This window comes from Panicum virgatum, chromosome 3K (genome assembly GCF_016808335.1).
Source record: "Panicum virgatum strain AP13 chromosome 3K, P.virgatum_v5, whole genome shotgun sequence".
Lineage (NCBI taxonomy): Eukaryota > Viridiplantae > Streptophyta > Magnoliopsida > Poales > Poaceae > Panicum > Panicum virgatum.
This window is the reverse complement of record NC_053138.1, coordinates 16,141,430-16,154,838: the sequence shown is the minus strand read 5'-3', so window position 1 is coordinate 16,154,838 and position 13,409 is coordinate 16,141,430. Positions and strand designations below refer to the sequence as shown.

The 13,409-nt window shown below is 44.3% G+C and overlaps 1 protein-coding gene across 3 annotated transcripts; it reads left to right on the top strand.

Moving 5' to 3' along the window:
* Positions 1 to 8,633: 8,633 nt before the first annotated feature.
* LOC120697884 (kinesin-like protein KIN-10B) lies at positions 8,634 to 13,409 on the top strand. Of its 3 annotated transcripts, XM_039981258.1 has the most exons (19): positions 8,634 to 9,069; positions 9,162 to 9,345; positions 9,461 to 9,664; positions 9,796 to 9,979; positions 10,062 to 10,261; positions 10,727 to 10,983; positions 11,068 to 11,166; positions 11,249 to 11,285; positions 11,402 to 11,446; positions 11,536 to 11,586; positions 11,670 to 11,762; positions 11,860 to 11,935; positions 12,023 to 12,279; positions 12,361 to 12,410; positions 12,502 to 12,523; positions 12,657 to 12,725; positions 12,827 to 12,868; positions 13,051 to 13,160; positions 13,213 to 13,409. In XM_039981258.1, exons 1-18 carry the CDS (start codon positions 8,846 to 8,848, stop codon positions 13,111 to 13,113), a joined length of 2,157 nt encoding a protein of 718 aa, XP_039837192.1. In that variant the 5' UTR covers positions 8,634 to 8,845; the 3' UTR covers positions 13,114 to 13,160; positions 13,213 to 13,409. The 3 variants fall into 3 exon arrangements, with proteins under 3 accessions (XP_039837192.1, XP_039837191.1, XP_039837193.1); XM_039981257.1 differs by having other exon boundaries at positions 8,635 to 9,069; positions 13,051 to 13,409; XM_039981259.1 differs by having other exon boundaries at positions 8,638 to 9,069; positions 12,364 to 12,410; positions 13,051 to 13,409.

Here is a 13,409-nt window from a genome sequence, read left to right as displayed (position 1 = left end):
TAAACTAAGGCATTCCCACCATGTAAACGCAAAAACATAAAAACACAAAATTTTTGCGAAGGTACAGCGGCGGGGCGATGGAGGTTTGACAAGTCGGCTCCACTTCTTTTACTCAGCACTGATGTCGACGATGCGTACGTTCTGAATTTCCCAACATCAGCTGAGGTGGTGTGGGCCCAGCTAAATTCAGCATCGGCACCGATGTGGCTAGTCTTAGGCCCTGTTTGTCAGGGCTCCACGAGCGGCTCCGGCTGGAGCCCTGCCAAATGGTGGTTTTGGCCGCAGCTTCACGCCTGCAACCCCTGCTGGAGCCTCTCACGGCTTACACAGGGGAAGAGAAGCCCAAAAACGTGGCTTCGTCCGGCTCCATGGAGCCTTTTCATGCCGCTGCCCCTTTGCCCCTACGCCGCAGCACCTCCTCGCACCATGCACGTTGCGCCGGGGAGGGATGATGGCGGCGGGAGCTCGCGCCCGCCGGAGATGCGGGGCCGCGGGTGCGAGAGGCGGCCGCCAGAGATACGGGGTCGTGGTGTTGGAAAATGGGTAGGCTACGCTAGCATCACTACCGCATATACCCAAGATACTTGCGAGTAGAAGATCATAGATCGTTACCACTAGACGCGCAGCGCAGCGGAAGAAGTCGCGCGTCGATGTAGAGGAAGTAGTCGATCACGTCCCACGAACCGAGCTCCTCGTACTTGATCCCAGTAGCCGATCAGCGCAGCAGTCGCAGCAGCGCCTTCACGGAGTCCACACGTACGGGGATGAAACGCCGGGCGTCGGTGTGCTAGCACCGCACGCACGGCAAGGGCGGCGGCCGAGAGAGTGAGGGAGGGGCGGCGGCTAGGAGGTGGCGCGGCTCACAGGGTATCGCCCCCCTAGCCCCTCCCTCGTATATATAGGGCGTACTAATGGGCTTCTATCTCATAGGCCCATTAGTAACCCTAATCCCTCTTGGATCAATATCCTTTTGGGCCTTTAAACCGTATTGTGATGATGGGCTCTTGGGCATATCACCAACAATCTCTCACTTGCACTAGAGACAATCATACATGCAAGCTTTCCAACATTCCAAACCCCTTAAGTGTGTGACCCGTTAGGTTCATGTGTAGGTGGTCGTGATCAGAAATCATTTCCGAATCACAAGTCAATAGCGGCACCTAGCAGGGCATAGTGACTCACAAATACACATAAAGATCATATCGGCCGAACCTTATATATACTCATACACCGATCCCTTTGCCACACGATACCAGTCAAGCTCAAAGCGAGATGCGTGCCACCTTTGTGATAGCTCGACCATTCTCTCGATCTAATAGTGGATTCTATTCATAACTAACCTTTAGTCATCATGATTAACTCTTTAATCACTTTGGCATGGCCATGCACTTTCAAATCCAACTATCTCGAGGGGCCCAGAGATATCTCTCCCGTTATCTAGGAGGGGCAAATTCCATCTTGATCCACTCACATCCCATTCCATGTTCCATGACACACCTGTAAGCTACTTTTGTAACTACCCAGTCACGGAGTAGCATTTAGTAGCCCCAAGATGCACCACTACACACAGTGAGAAACAATGGCGATCTCAGGTCTAAGGATCCAGTAGGTATAACACTCAAGAACAACTGATGGCACATACAAAATAACAATCCCAACATTGTCTTGGAGTGGGTCAATCCAACACCATGTTCACCAACATGTGTCCACATCATTAATCCGATATCTCCATATCCATGATCCGTGAAACATGATCATCAATTAATGCATGTGCTAGTCTCAACGTCGTTGTTGTCCCACACAACGACATAAACTAGGGATAATTTAGAATCATATCATTGTCAACAAAGAGTTTCACGAACAAGTCACATACTTGATAATTAATGTAAAAATAATCATCCATGGAACAAATAACAATTATTTATCATTACATAAACATACTCATGACACAAAAATCTCCCACGCACACTAGAATCACTGATGTAAGTATCTAATACCCATAGATCTCATGTGCGCCTCATGCTTTGGTTGTGGGAGAGGCTTCGTCAACGGATCAGCAACGTTTGAATCCGTGTGCACCTTGCAAACCTTCACATCACCTCTCTCAACAAAGTTACGGATGAGGTGATACTTCCGCAGTATATGTCTGGACTTCTTAGTTGTTCTAGGCTCATTTGCTAGTGCAATGGCACCACTATTATCACAATAGAGGTCCACTGGACTGGACGCACTAGGAATAACACCCAAGTCAGAAACAAACTTTCTGATACAAACAGCTTCTTTTACAGCTTCGGAAGCTGCAATATACTCGGCCTCTGTCGTCGAATCAGCAACCGTATCTTGCTTGGAACTCTTCCAGCTCACTGCCCCACCATTGAGGCAGAAAACAAAACTGGATTGCGATTTGGAGTCATATTTGTCTGTTTGAAAACTAGCATCGGTGTAACCCTTTACAAGGGGCTCATCTTCGCCTCCAAATATTAGGAACATATCTTTAGTTCTTCTCAAGTACTTAAGGATACTCTTTACAATTGTCCAGTGAGCTTCACCGAAATCTGACTGATACCTGCTCGTAACACTTAGAGCAAAGGAAACATCTGGGCGCGTGCAAAGCATAGCATACATGATCGATCCTATGGCTGAAGCATAAGGAATCGTACTCATCCTCTTTTGCTCATCAGGTGTCGTAGCACACTGAATCTTGCTTAGAGTAATGCCATGTGACATTGGCAAGAAACCTTTCTTGGAATCTTGCATATTGAACCGATTCAATATCTTGTCAATGTACGTGTCTTGGCTTAATCCAAGTAGCCTTTTTGATCTATCTCTATAGATCCTAATACCCAGAATATAAGCCGCCTCTCCTAAATCCTTCATCGAAAAACTCTTTTTCAATGAGGTTTTAACGGCTTCAAGCATTGGAATATCATTTCCGATCAGTAATATGTCATCCACATATAGGACCAGAAACACAAGTGCGCTCCCACTAGCCTTTTTTAAACACAAGGCTCATCTTCATTCTTGATGAAGCCAAACCCTTTAACTACTTCATCAAAACGAATATTCCAACTCCGAGATGCTTGCTTCAATCCATAGATGGACCTCTGAAGCTTACATATTTTCCCAGCATTTTTAGGATCGACAAAACCTTCAGGCTGTGTCATATACACATCCTCACTTAGATGTCCATTAAGGAAAGCGGTTTTGACATCCATTTGCCATATCTCATAGTCATAATATGCGGCAATTGCTAGGAGAATCCGAAAAGACTTTAGCATTGCGACGGGCGAAAAGGTTTCCTCATAGTCAACACCTTGAATTTGTCGGAAACCTTTCGCCACCAATCGTGCCTTATAGATGTGAACATTTCCATCCATGTCTAATTTTTTCTTTAAAATCCACTTACAGTCGACAGGTCTCACACTGTCAATTTGATCGACCAAGTTCCAAACTTGATTATCATGCATGGATTTTAACTCGGATTCCATAGCTTCAAGCCATTTGTCGGAGTCGGGTCCCATCATTGCTTCTTTGTAGGTCAAGGGCTCATCATTTTCCATCAATAATATGTGGCGCTCCTCCGTAATAAGGAGGTTGAGCTTGTCAGTAGCGCGACGTACCCTTATAGACCTTCGTGGGGCTGGTGCCTCAACTACGGGTTGTGCAACATCTTGCACATCCCGTGGATGTTCAGTGGTTGCTGAAACAGTTTCGTGTGTTTCCTGAATTTCTTCAAGTTGCACCTTGCTCCCACTAAATCCTTTTGAGAGAAACTCCTTTTCTAAGAAAACACCATTACGAGCGACAAACACTTTGCCTTCCGACTTATTGTAAAAATAATATCCTTTGGTTTCCCTAGGATACCCCACAAAGAAGCATTTGTCTGACTTTGGAGTGAGCTTATCTGACATCAAACGTTTGACATAAGCCTCACATCCCCAAACTTTGAGAAAAGATAATCCGGGACGCTTCCCAATCCATATCTCATATGGTGTCTTCTCAACAGACTTACTTGGAACCCTATTCAGTGTGAATGCAGCAGTTTCAAGAGCATAACCCCAAAATGACAATGGAAGATCAGCTTGGCTCATCATGGACCTAACCATGTCCAACAAGGTTCGGTTCCTCCGTTCGGATACCCCATTCCATTGAGGCGTTCCGGGCGGAGTTAGCTGCGGAATAATTCCACATTGCTTCAAATGATCACCAAATTCAAGGCTCAAATATTCTCCTCCACGATCAGATCGCAGAAATTTAATTGTCTTGCCTAATTGATTTTGTACTTCATTCTGAAATTCTTTGAAGTTTTCAAACGATTCAGACTTGTGCCTCATTAAGTAGATATAGCCATATCTACTAAAGTCATCAGTGAAAGTAATGAAGTACTGAAAACCACCTCTGGCTATTGAGCTCATTGGTCCACATACATCGGTATGTACAAGTCCCAACAAGTCACTCGCCCTTTCACTATGACCAGCGAAAGGCGCTTTGGTCATCTTTCCAAGCAAACAAGACTCACATGTGTCAAATGATTCAAAATCAAATGAGCTTAACAATCCATCTTTATGGAGTTGTTCAATGCGCTTCTCATTTATATGACCTAAGCGACAATGCCAAATAAAAGTGGGATTCAAATCATTTGGTCTAAGCCTCTTAGTATTAATGTTACAGACAGATTTATCCTCAAGATCAAGAACATATAATCCATTCACCAATGGACAATGAGTATAAAAAATACCATTGCAAAAAATAGAACAACGTTTGTTCTCTATTACAATCTTAAAATCACCAACTTCTTCCAAACATGAAGAAGAAATAATGTTCTTGCTCAAAGCAGGAATGCAATAACAATTATTTAATTCCAAAACTAATCCGGAGGGTAGAGACAAGTGGTAGGTGCCGACTGCCAACACCGCAACCTTTGCACCGTTGCCAACACGAACGTCCAACTCGCCTCTTGCAAATCTTCTAGTCTCACTTAGACCCTGCAATGATTTGCAAGTGTGAATCATCGATCCAGTATCAAATACCCATGATTCACTAGAAGATAATGCAATATTTATTTCTATAACATTTATACCTGAAGTGGAAGTCTCACTTCCCTTCTTCTTCTTCTTTTCTTTCAAGTACTTCTTGCAGTTCCTATACCAATGTCCCTTTTCATGACAGTGGAAGCATTCATCCTCAGAAGTAGGGCCAGATTTGGCCTTAGGTGCTGGCTTTAGCTTAGAGCCCGAGGACTCACCACCGGAACTCTTTTCCTTGCCTTTACCTTTGGGATTAGGAGGCGTCCAACGCTTCCTCTTTTTATTCCCCTTCTGAATCATCATCACATGATTAGGATTCTTCTTAATGCTCTCCTCTGCTGTCTTTAGCATCCCATGCAACTCACTCAATGTTTTATCCAAGCCATTCATCTGAAAGTTCATGATAAAAGGCTCATAGCTCGCCGGGAGCGACTGGAGAATAACATCAGTAGCCAAGTCTTGGTGAAGTTCAGAACCAAGTCTGTCCAAAGTCTCAATGTAACCAATCATTTTGATCACATGAGAACTGACCGGGCTACCTTCTGCCAGCTTGCACGCAAACAAGGACTTTGAGATATTGAACCTCTCAGTCCTGGCTTGATTCTGAAACATCCCACGCAGCCCCTCGATCATGGTATGAGCATCCGCATGCTCATACTGCTTCTGCAGATCAGGGGACATGGTGGCGAGCATCAGACAGCTGGCATCAAGTGAGTCATTGCAGTGCTTCTCATAAGCTCTACGATCAGCAGCAGTTGCATTGTCAGGGAGATCATCAGGATATGGCTGCTCAAGAACATACTCCTTTTTCTCTTGCCTGAGAACAATTCTCAGGTTGCGGTACCAATCAATAAAGTTTGTTCCATTCAACTTTTATTTCTCAAGAACAGAACGCAAATTGAAAATGGAATTGTTACTGGCAGACATGATCTATAACATTAAAGTAAAGCAAGATTTCAGCACTAAGTTTATGTAAAAGACTTTTATTAACTGATTTAACAAAAGACAACCTACTATATCAAAGTCATCTTCCCTCTAATGATATATAGTGGTTCAAGATCCATAATCACTAAAATCCTAGTGAGCTTTAGCATCACGGCTAGAAAAGTAGTGATATAGGTAAGCAATAAATTACTAATCACATCTCTATGCGACTCTTGTTTGTTGGGTGGCATCCAATGCCCCGGTCCCAACCCTATGCCTTAAAGCCCAAAACTGTTTTGATAGCTTTGCTGAGTAAACCAATACTATGCTTGTGAATGTCCGACATCCACCCTATACAAAAGTGATAGCTGAGGGTGCTCTACTTTGGTAAACCTACCACACAACGATTAAAATTTATAGGTGCAGCTATTGGTAAAAGGCATAAAAAACTCAACCTTTTCTGAGGGAAGCTATTCTATCATGATTAAAGTATCCACCATATGTAAAAGCATGAAAGAATAGTATGACAGGAAAATAAACATCACAAGCATATAATCATATTATATTGTGAATAGTATAGCCTCTTGCATCACAATGAGCTCCGTCGCCATGGCTCCAAGGTGACCTCCATTGCCATCCGTCTTGTCTTGTGGTGATCATCATCGCCATCATGATTGAAGCCTCCATGAAAAGATACTAAGCTACTACATCTAATAGCTAGTGAAATAATTACATGAGGATTCAAACATCACAAGTCGACACGCAGGTCGTTATACAATAATGGTGCAACCTCAATCCGGTTGTGTTAACTTGCGACACGCAGACCGCAAAAATCATCACATACATCATCACATGACATTGAGGCCATACCATTCACATCACACCCTGCAAAAACAAGTTAGGCGTATGACGTGTTCTACCAAAGTAGCGCTTGGGAAGCCGCTACAGCGAGAAAGCAACGGCGGTCCCTATGGAATTACACAGATCGCATCTATGGAATCCCTATGAAAATCTCATCAGAGTGATCGCATCACCTCAAATCCGAGCCATTCATAATGCCTCAATTTTCACTAGGTCAATCACATTGACCGTGCAAACTTTGCACTTGAGAAGACTGCATCTACACATGACCTCGATCTGTTGGTTCAATCTGCTGACTATGCACACAGTTAGTCCCGATGGTGATTCCAGCCGGTAGGGACATGTCGTATGCATAACAGAGAAAGAATACAAACTAATCTTTTGTCACATGCCGCGCATTCAACTCGCTCCAGTTTTAACCCCTTATGACCAATTGATCTAATCAAACCGTGCAAAAGTAATAGATCCAATCTACTACAACAACATATCACATATATGCAAAAGATCCAGACAAAAAACTACGCAAGATGGCTCTGGTACCACTGTTGGGAAACAGGTAGGCTACGCTAGCATCACTACCGCATATACCCAAGATACTTGCGAGTAGAAGATCATAGATCGTTACCACTAGACGCGCAGCGCAGCGGAAGAAGTCGCGCGTCGATGTAGAGGAAGTAGTCGATCACGTCCCACGAACCGAGCTCCTCGTACTTGATCCCAGCAGCCGATCAGCGCAGCAGTCGCCGCAGCGCCTCCACGGAGTCCACACGTACGGGGATGAAACGCCGGGCGTCGGTGTGCTAGCACCGCACGCACGGCAAGGGCGGCGGCCGAGAGAGAGAAGGAGGGGCGGAGGCTAGGAGGTGGCGCGGCTCACAGGGTATCGCCCCCTAGCCCCTCCCTCGTATATATAGGGCGTACTAATGGGCTTCTATCTCATAGGCCCATTAGTAACCCTAATCCCTCTTGGATCAATATCCTTTTGGGCCTTTAAACCGTATTGTGATGATGGGCTCTTGGGCATATCACCAACACGCATGGCGGCCGCCGGAGATGCGGGGTCGCGGGTGCGCTCGGCCGCCGGAGATGCAGAGCCGCGGGTGCGCGAGGCGGCCGCCGGAGATGCAGAGCCGTGGGTGCGCGAGGCGGCCGCCGGAGATGCGGGTGCGTGGGAGGAGAGCCAGTGGGAGGAGGGCCGAGCTGCCGCGGAGGAGAAGGAGGTGCGGGCAAAGGCCAGTGGCGGCGGCGCGTGCGGAGCTCGGGATGAAGCGGCGCGAGGAGGACGATGGAGGAGGAAACGGCCAGGAAAGCGTGGGGGTCTGGGGATGGTGGACGAATGGATAAGAGGAGATGAGGGGGAAAAAGAAAAAGAAATGGAGAGGAGAAAAAAGAAAAGAAAAAAGAAAAGAAAAAGAAAAAGAAAAATATAGAAAATGGTAATTTAGACATTTTACGATCCAATTCAACAAGTGAAGCTGTTTTGCCAAACGTTTTCCAAAACGGCTCCAGCTCCACCAGAAAAGCTGATCCACCAAAAAAACTAGAACCGGAGCTATTTTTGGAAGAACCGGAGCCCTGCCAACAAGTGAGCAAAGCCCAAGCAGCCGCCGCTAGGGGTGGTAAAGGGCCCAACATTTTGAACTAGAAAATCTAAGGATCGGGTCCTAAAAGGGCCGGACTCTAAACATATGTATTTTTGAACTAAAAATTTTAAGGACCTTATTGGGCTGTGAAGAGGCCACTAGGGCCATGGCCCGTTACCACCCCTAGCCGCCGCCGCTCCTCCTTCCTCTGCACGGTTCAGTTTGGCGCCGCACCCTGTGCCTGTGCGAACGCGACGCGACGCGCTCGCCCGCTCCTCCTTTCCGTTCGATCGATCGATCTCAGCGGCGCCATTCAAAAGGCAAGTAACGGCTAATAAGCCAAGCCCAACGCAAAACTCTCCGCTCCTCGTCCTCATCTCGGCGGCTCCTCGCCTCGTCGCCGTCATCCCTGAAGAGCTGCTGCTGCTGGTCCCGGCGAGGCAAGGGACGATGGAAGACGCGGTCGCCGCCGCCGTCGCCGCTAACCCCAGTGCGGCCACTCGGTCTGCCAGGAGTGGGGCCGGCCCCGTCAGAGTCGTGGCCAGGATTTGCCCCGGCGGAGGCTCCGGAGGCTCCTTCCAGGTCGCCGTCCGCGGTTCCGATACGACCGATTCCTCCTCCACGTCTGTCTCCTTCATCCCCATCAACAAGGAGGCCACTCCTGCTGCCGCTGGGTACGAGCCTTGCTTCCATTTTTACCATGCCATCCCCTTTGCTAATTAAATCTGTTCCGCCCCCATCTATTGGAACTGGGTTGGGTTTTCAGGGCTCTGACCACGCGAAAGGATCACGAGTACAAGGTCGATTACTGCTATCTCAAGAATGATTCCTCCACTCGCATCTTCAACGACGAGGTCAAACACCTCCTGGATGACATCTTTCGTGGCGAAGCCCACAGCAACGCATGCGTAATCACTTGCGGTGCCTCTGCCAAAACAGAACTCATCATGGTATGTTTCTATTAAATTTTAGATCAGTTGTCCACCTTCACCTTCACATAAATTGCAAAATTTCGTTGCGTTGCTTTTCTTCAATAGTTTACTCAGGATTGAAATATCAATGCAGGGTTCCCAAGATCATCCTGGCTTGCTCACCATGGCTATGGAGCAAATCCTACACAGAGCCAAACCCACCGGGGCAGAGGTCAGCGTTTCCTCTTACCAGGTGCTTCAGGATAGTCATGTCTTTGATCTCTTGGAGCCAAAGGACAGCGAGGTCCAGGTGCTGGAGGATGCTGATGGAAGGATTCACCTCAAGGGCCTCTCCAAGGTACCTTAGTTGCATACAACATACAGTTTTGATCTTATTACCTTCATGTTTCCGACTTGTTACTACCTCAACTACCCAGCTTCCTTAGTGTTTTTCATGCAAAGTAAACTAAAATTAATCACTTAATTCAGGTTGATATCAAGTCAATTGAGGAGTTTTCAGATCTTTGTTGTGGCGGCAGTTACAAGCTCACCACGAAACCTTCAAACCAGATGCAAACCAAAGGGCACAAAGGCTTTGTTATTTATATTTCTAGATTTGATCGGTCAGGCAGAGAATGTGCTGTATCAAAGATAAATTTTCTTGACTTGGCAGGTTTGTTCTTCCCCTGCAGGCACGGCAATTTCATATATCATCTTGCATAACTTATTTAGTTTCTGCTCCCTGATTTCATTAGGTTACGTTGATACCAAGCAGAAGAATGGTGGTGGAGGGTTTGCTCCATCAAATTGTAACAAGTCCTTGTATGCTGTAATAAATGTCGTACAAGCTCTGAACAGCAACCAAAGCTTCATACCCTACAGACAATATAAAGTAACTCGTATTTTGCAAGATTCTTTATGCAAGACAAGTGGTGCTGTCTTGATATGCTGTGTGGTAAGAATACTTGACATATGCATTTTGGACGACTTTGTTCTCATAGGAGGTGCTTAATATAATAAATAGTGAGTAATTGTCTTCCTGTACCACAAATTCAGTGGCTGCAAACTACTTTTATTATTTTGTTGGTTATGAGAAAATGTTTTTAAAATGGAGGATGTCTTGATTATAAAGGAGTATAACATTGTATTATTTTTCAACAGCATGTTCCTAAAATAGTGAGTATGTGTCCTGGTACCTCTAGTCTAACTCAGAAGAGAATGTATCCATGTAAAAGTTTTGTTACCATGGTTCTCTGTTTCATTTTGTGACGTTGCTTGACAGAACATGCATTCCCATTGCAGCCTGAAGTTAGCTATGCCTATTTGTTATACCCTTATCTATGTTACCTTATCCAACTTGTCAGAACTGATACAAATTTGTTACTGCAATCTAAGTGCATGCTTTGCCTTCTTGGTGTAGGATGAAGTTTCTTGCCAAGATGCAGTCTCTACTCTTACTTTGGTTTCTCGCTCAAGCCAAACGGTCAATGAACAATTCTACAACTTATCCTTGGGTACCAGAAGTTTCTCAAAATCAAATGTTAAACTTTCAGCAGGGGCCAAGAATTTGTCAAGGTCTTTGCTACCTTCTATCCAGCAACGAAGTTCTGTACTACAGAAGCATGGCCAAACCCAATTCATTGTGAAAGCAACTCGAACCCCCACTGCCAATAAGAGGTCACATTCTGATTTGGGAAGTACTACATTTTGATAGATAATTTGTTAAAATACGAAGCTTATGGTGGTTTTGGTTTTATGTAGGTCTGAAGTGATCATGCGTTCAGGCAAAAAAACTATAAGCTCTGCCTCTACTACAATCAATATGAAGCACTCGGGAGCTAAGTCCATTCTGAGTGGCAGGTACACACTGTTCATTAACTCCTGAATATCTCAACCTCCTTCTATGAACCCACCACTAAAATTAGCCTTTTTTGTTGTGCAGGAGGTTGTTGTTCAGTCCGTCTACCAATTCATCAAAGGTACATATATATTAACCGGTTCCTTCTTTGTGCCCTGGCATGCATGTAGTATGTGGGTCATTGGGTGTTGAAATTTTCATTCTTGTGTTACTAACTACTCCAAAGTTCCATTATAGGAAGATAACATACATGTTGTACCAACTGTGGTGGCGAAATCTGAGGTTTGTATACATTAGCAACCCATATGTACATTTTGTCATTGATCATCAGTGAGCAAATTTATAATGGAGCTTTCTGCATCATTATACAGGTGGTTCAGTCATCACTTGCCATGGCAATTCAAGCCTTGTCACCATTTGAGGTACTTTAGCTTCCTTCCAGTGGCATCACAAACATATGATAATCTTAGAACCAATGATCATCATATATTGGTGCAACATGCAGGCATGTGATGAAACAGAAAAGGTTTTAGATGTTGTATCATCTGAAATGCAAGGAGTAGTGAAAGAAATAGTATCAGTTGACATGCGAGAAAAGGTATCCTTCAAAAAATAGGCAAATAGCTCATTTTTGTGTCTGCAATCCCAATATCTGAATACCATGAAGACGTAGCCCTCTTTGTCCCCTTTTTCAGGACCATTCCTCTTCGGATTCGCATGCAGAAGATTCATATACTGATTTTGTCTTGACATGCTCATCTGATATAGCTGGTATAATACATCTCTTAACTCCTTTTTACTGAATTGTTAATAATCAAATGGTAGTACGAGTCCATTCTCAATTGCCATCATTTCCAGATGAATTTGCTAAGAAGACTCCAGTCTACGCTACTCAATCCTCTCCAAAGCTGAGTGATCGACTAAAAGAGATATCAAACTCATTGAAGCTTCTTAGCACTAGGCCAGTGAATAAAACAAAACAAAAAACAGATATGGTTTGTGCCCAACCCTGTTACACAGATGTAGCTGAACCAAAAACTCCTGCGGTTCACTTGAAATTGGGGCATGCTGAAGATCTTCAAGAGTCATTCAAGAGTTGCAACACAGGGATCAAGGTTACCTATTTTTAACTCATTGCACACATTTGCTATTGTGTCATTAGCTTTCCTGATAAATCCTTCCTTTTTTCGCAAAAGCAGAAATCATTGGCTCAAGAGTGCTTGATGGTTCTAAACAGCGCTAATAAGTACTGTCCTTACCAATCCTTATCATTCAGCACTAATTTGGCTTTATGGCTTTAATTCTGTTTTTCTAATGCACATCTCCATCAATTACAGGGAGCAGTTAAAAAGCCTTAAGGTTAGCTAAGAATCTTGAAGATTCCCCCCACCCCCACCCCCACCCCCGCCCCCACCCCACCACACACCACCCGCACAAGCACAAAAAGAAGAAAAGATTACATATGTCTTGCTAACCTACTGCTATTGTGCAGGGTATTGGAGAGAAAAGGGCAAATTATATACTTGAGCTCCGAGAGGAGTCACCAGAGCCATTTAAAAATGTAAGCAATCAAGCATTCCATATTAAATGATTAAAAGTTACAATTAAATAATGGGAAATGATTTATTGAGAATATCACTGAAGCTATTTTTTACCTTCCAGATTGATGATCTCAGAACCATCATTGGGATGAATAAAAAAGAGGTAGCTTTTTCATTTCATTGTTTTAAATAAATATGCTTTTCTTATACTATTATGAACTTATTTCGCCACATTGTCAGTAGAGATGGTGCATATATGTTAATCCGATGTATATCTTCGGTTTAAGTTGTTTTTGCAAGGTTGTTGGAAAGGTTGCTCACTGTTGCTACTTCTATTTCGATCAGATCACCAAAATGATGTCAGCAATGGTTCTGGACTCAGAGATCGACAAGGAAGCGCTCTGCTGATTTCTTTCCACCTAGGAAAGGAGAGGCGACAGTTGATGTATTCTATATTTGTACTTGGATACTCCCAATCTGTTTGGTTTCAAATGTTTTACTTTGGTGTTTATTGTTGAGAGATTTCAACTGCTGCAGAACCCAGTTGCTCCTGGGTGTTGCATGTTAGGGTAACTGGATGTATTTGTTGCTGTTATAAATGTTTGCATGTATATTGTAGTATAGTCATGTAAAATGCTATAAGTTTTATACATGACACATGCTTATAAGTACAAACAGAGAATATTGGAAGGTTTTCCTGCCTA

Bases quoted from the DNA above. Each gene is read 5' to 3' on its own strand.
- LOC120697884 (XM_039981258.1), top strand. From the start codon at position 8,846: ATGGAAGACGCGGTCGCCGCCGCCGTCGCCGCTAACCCCAGTGCGGCC. The intron at 10,984-11,067 runs GTCACATTCTGA...GGTTTTATGTAG, and splicing joins ACCCCCACTGCCAATAAGAG to GTCTGAAGTGATCATGCGTT. The intron at 11,587-11,669 runs GTACTTTAGCTT...TGCAACATGCAG, and splicing joins AAGCCTTGTCACCATTTGAG to GCATGTGATGAAACAGAAAA.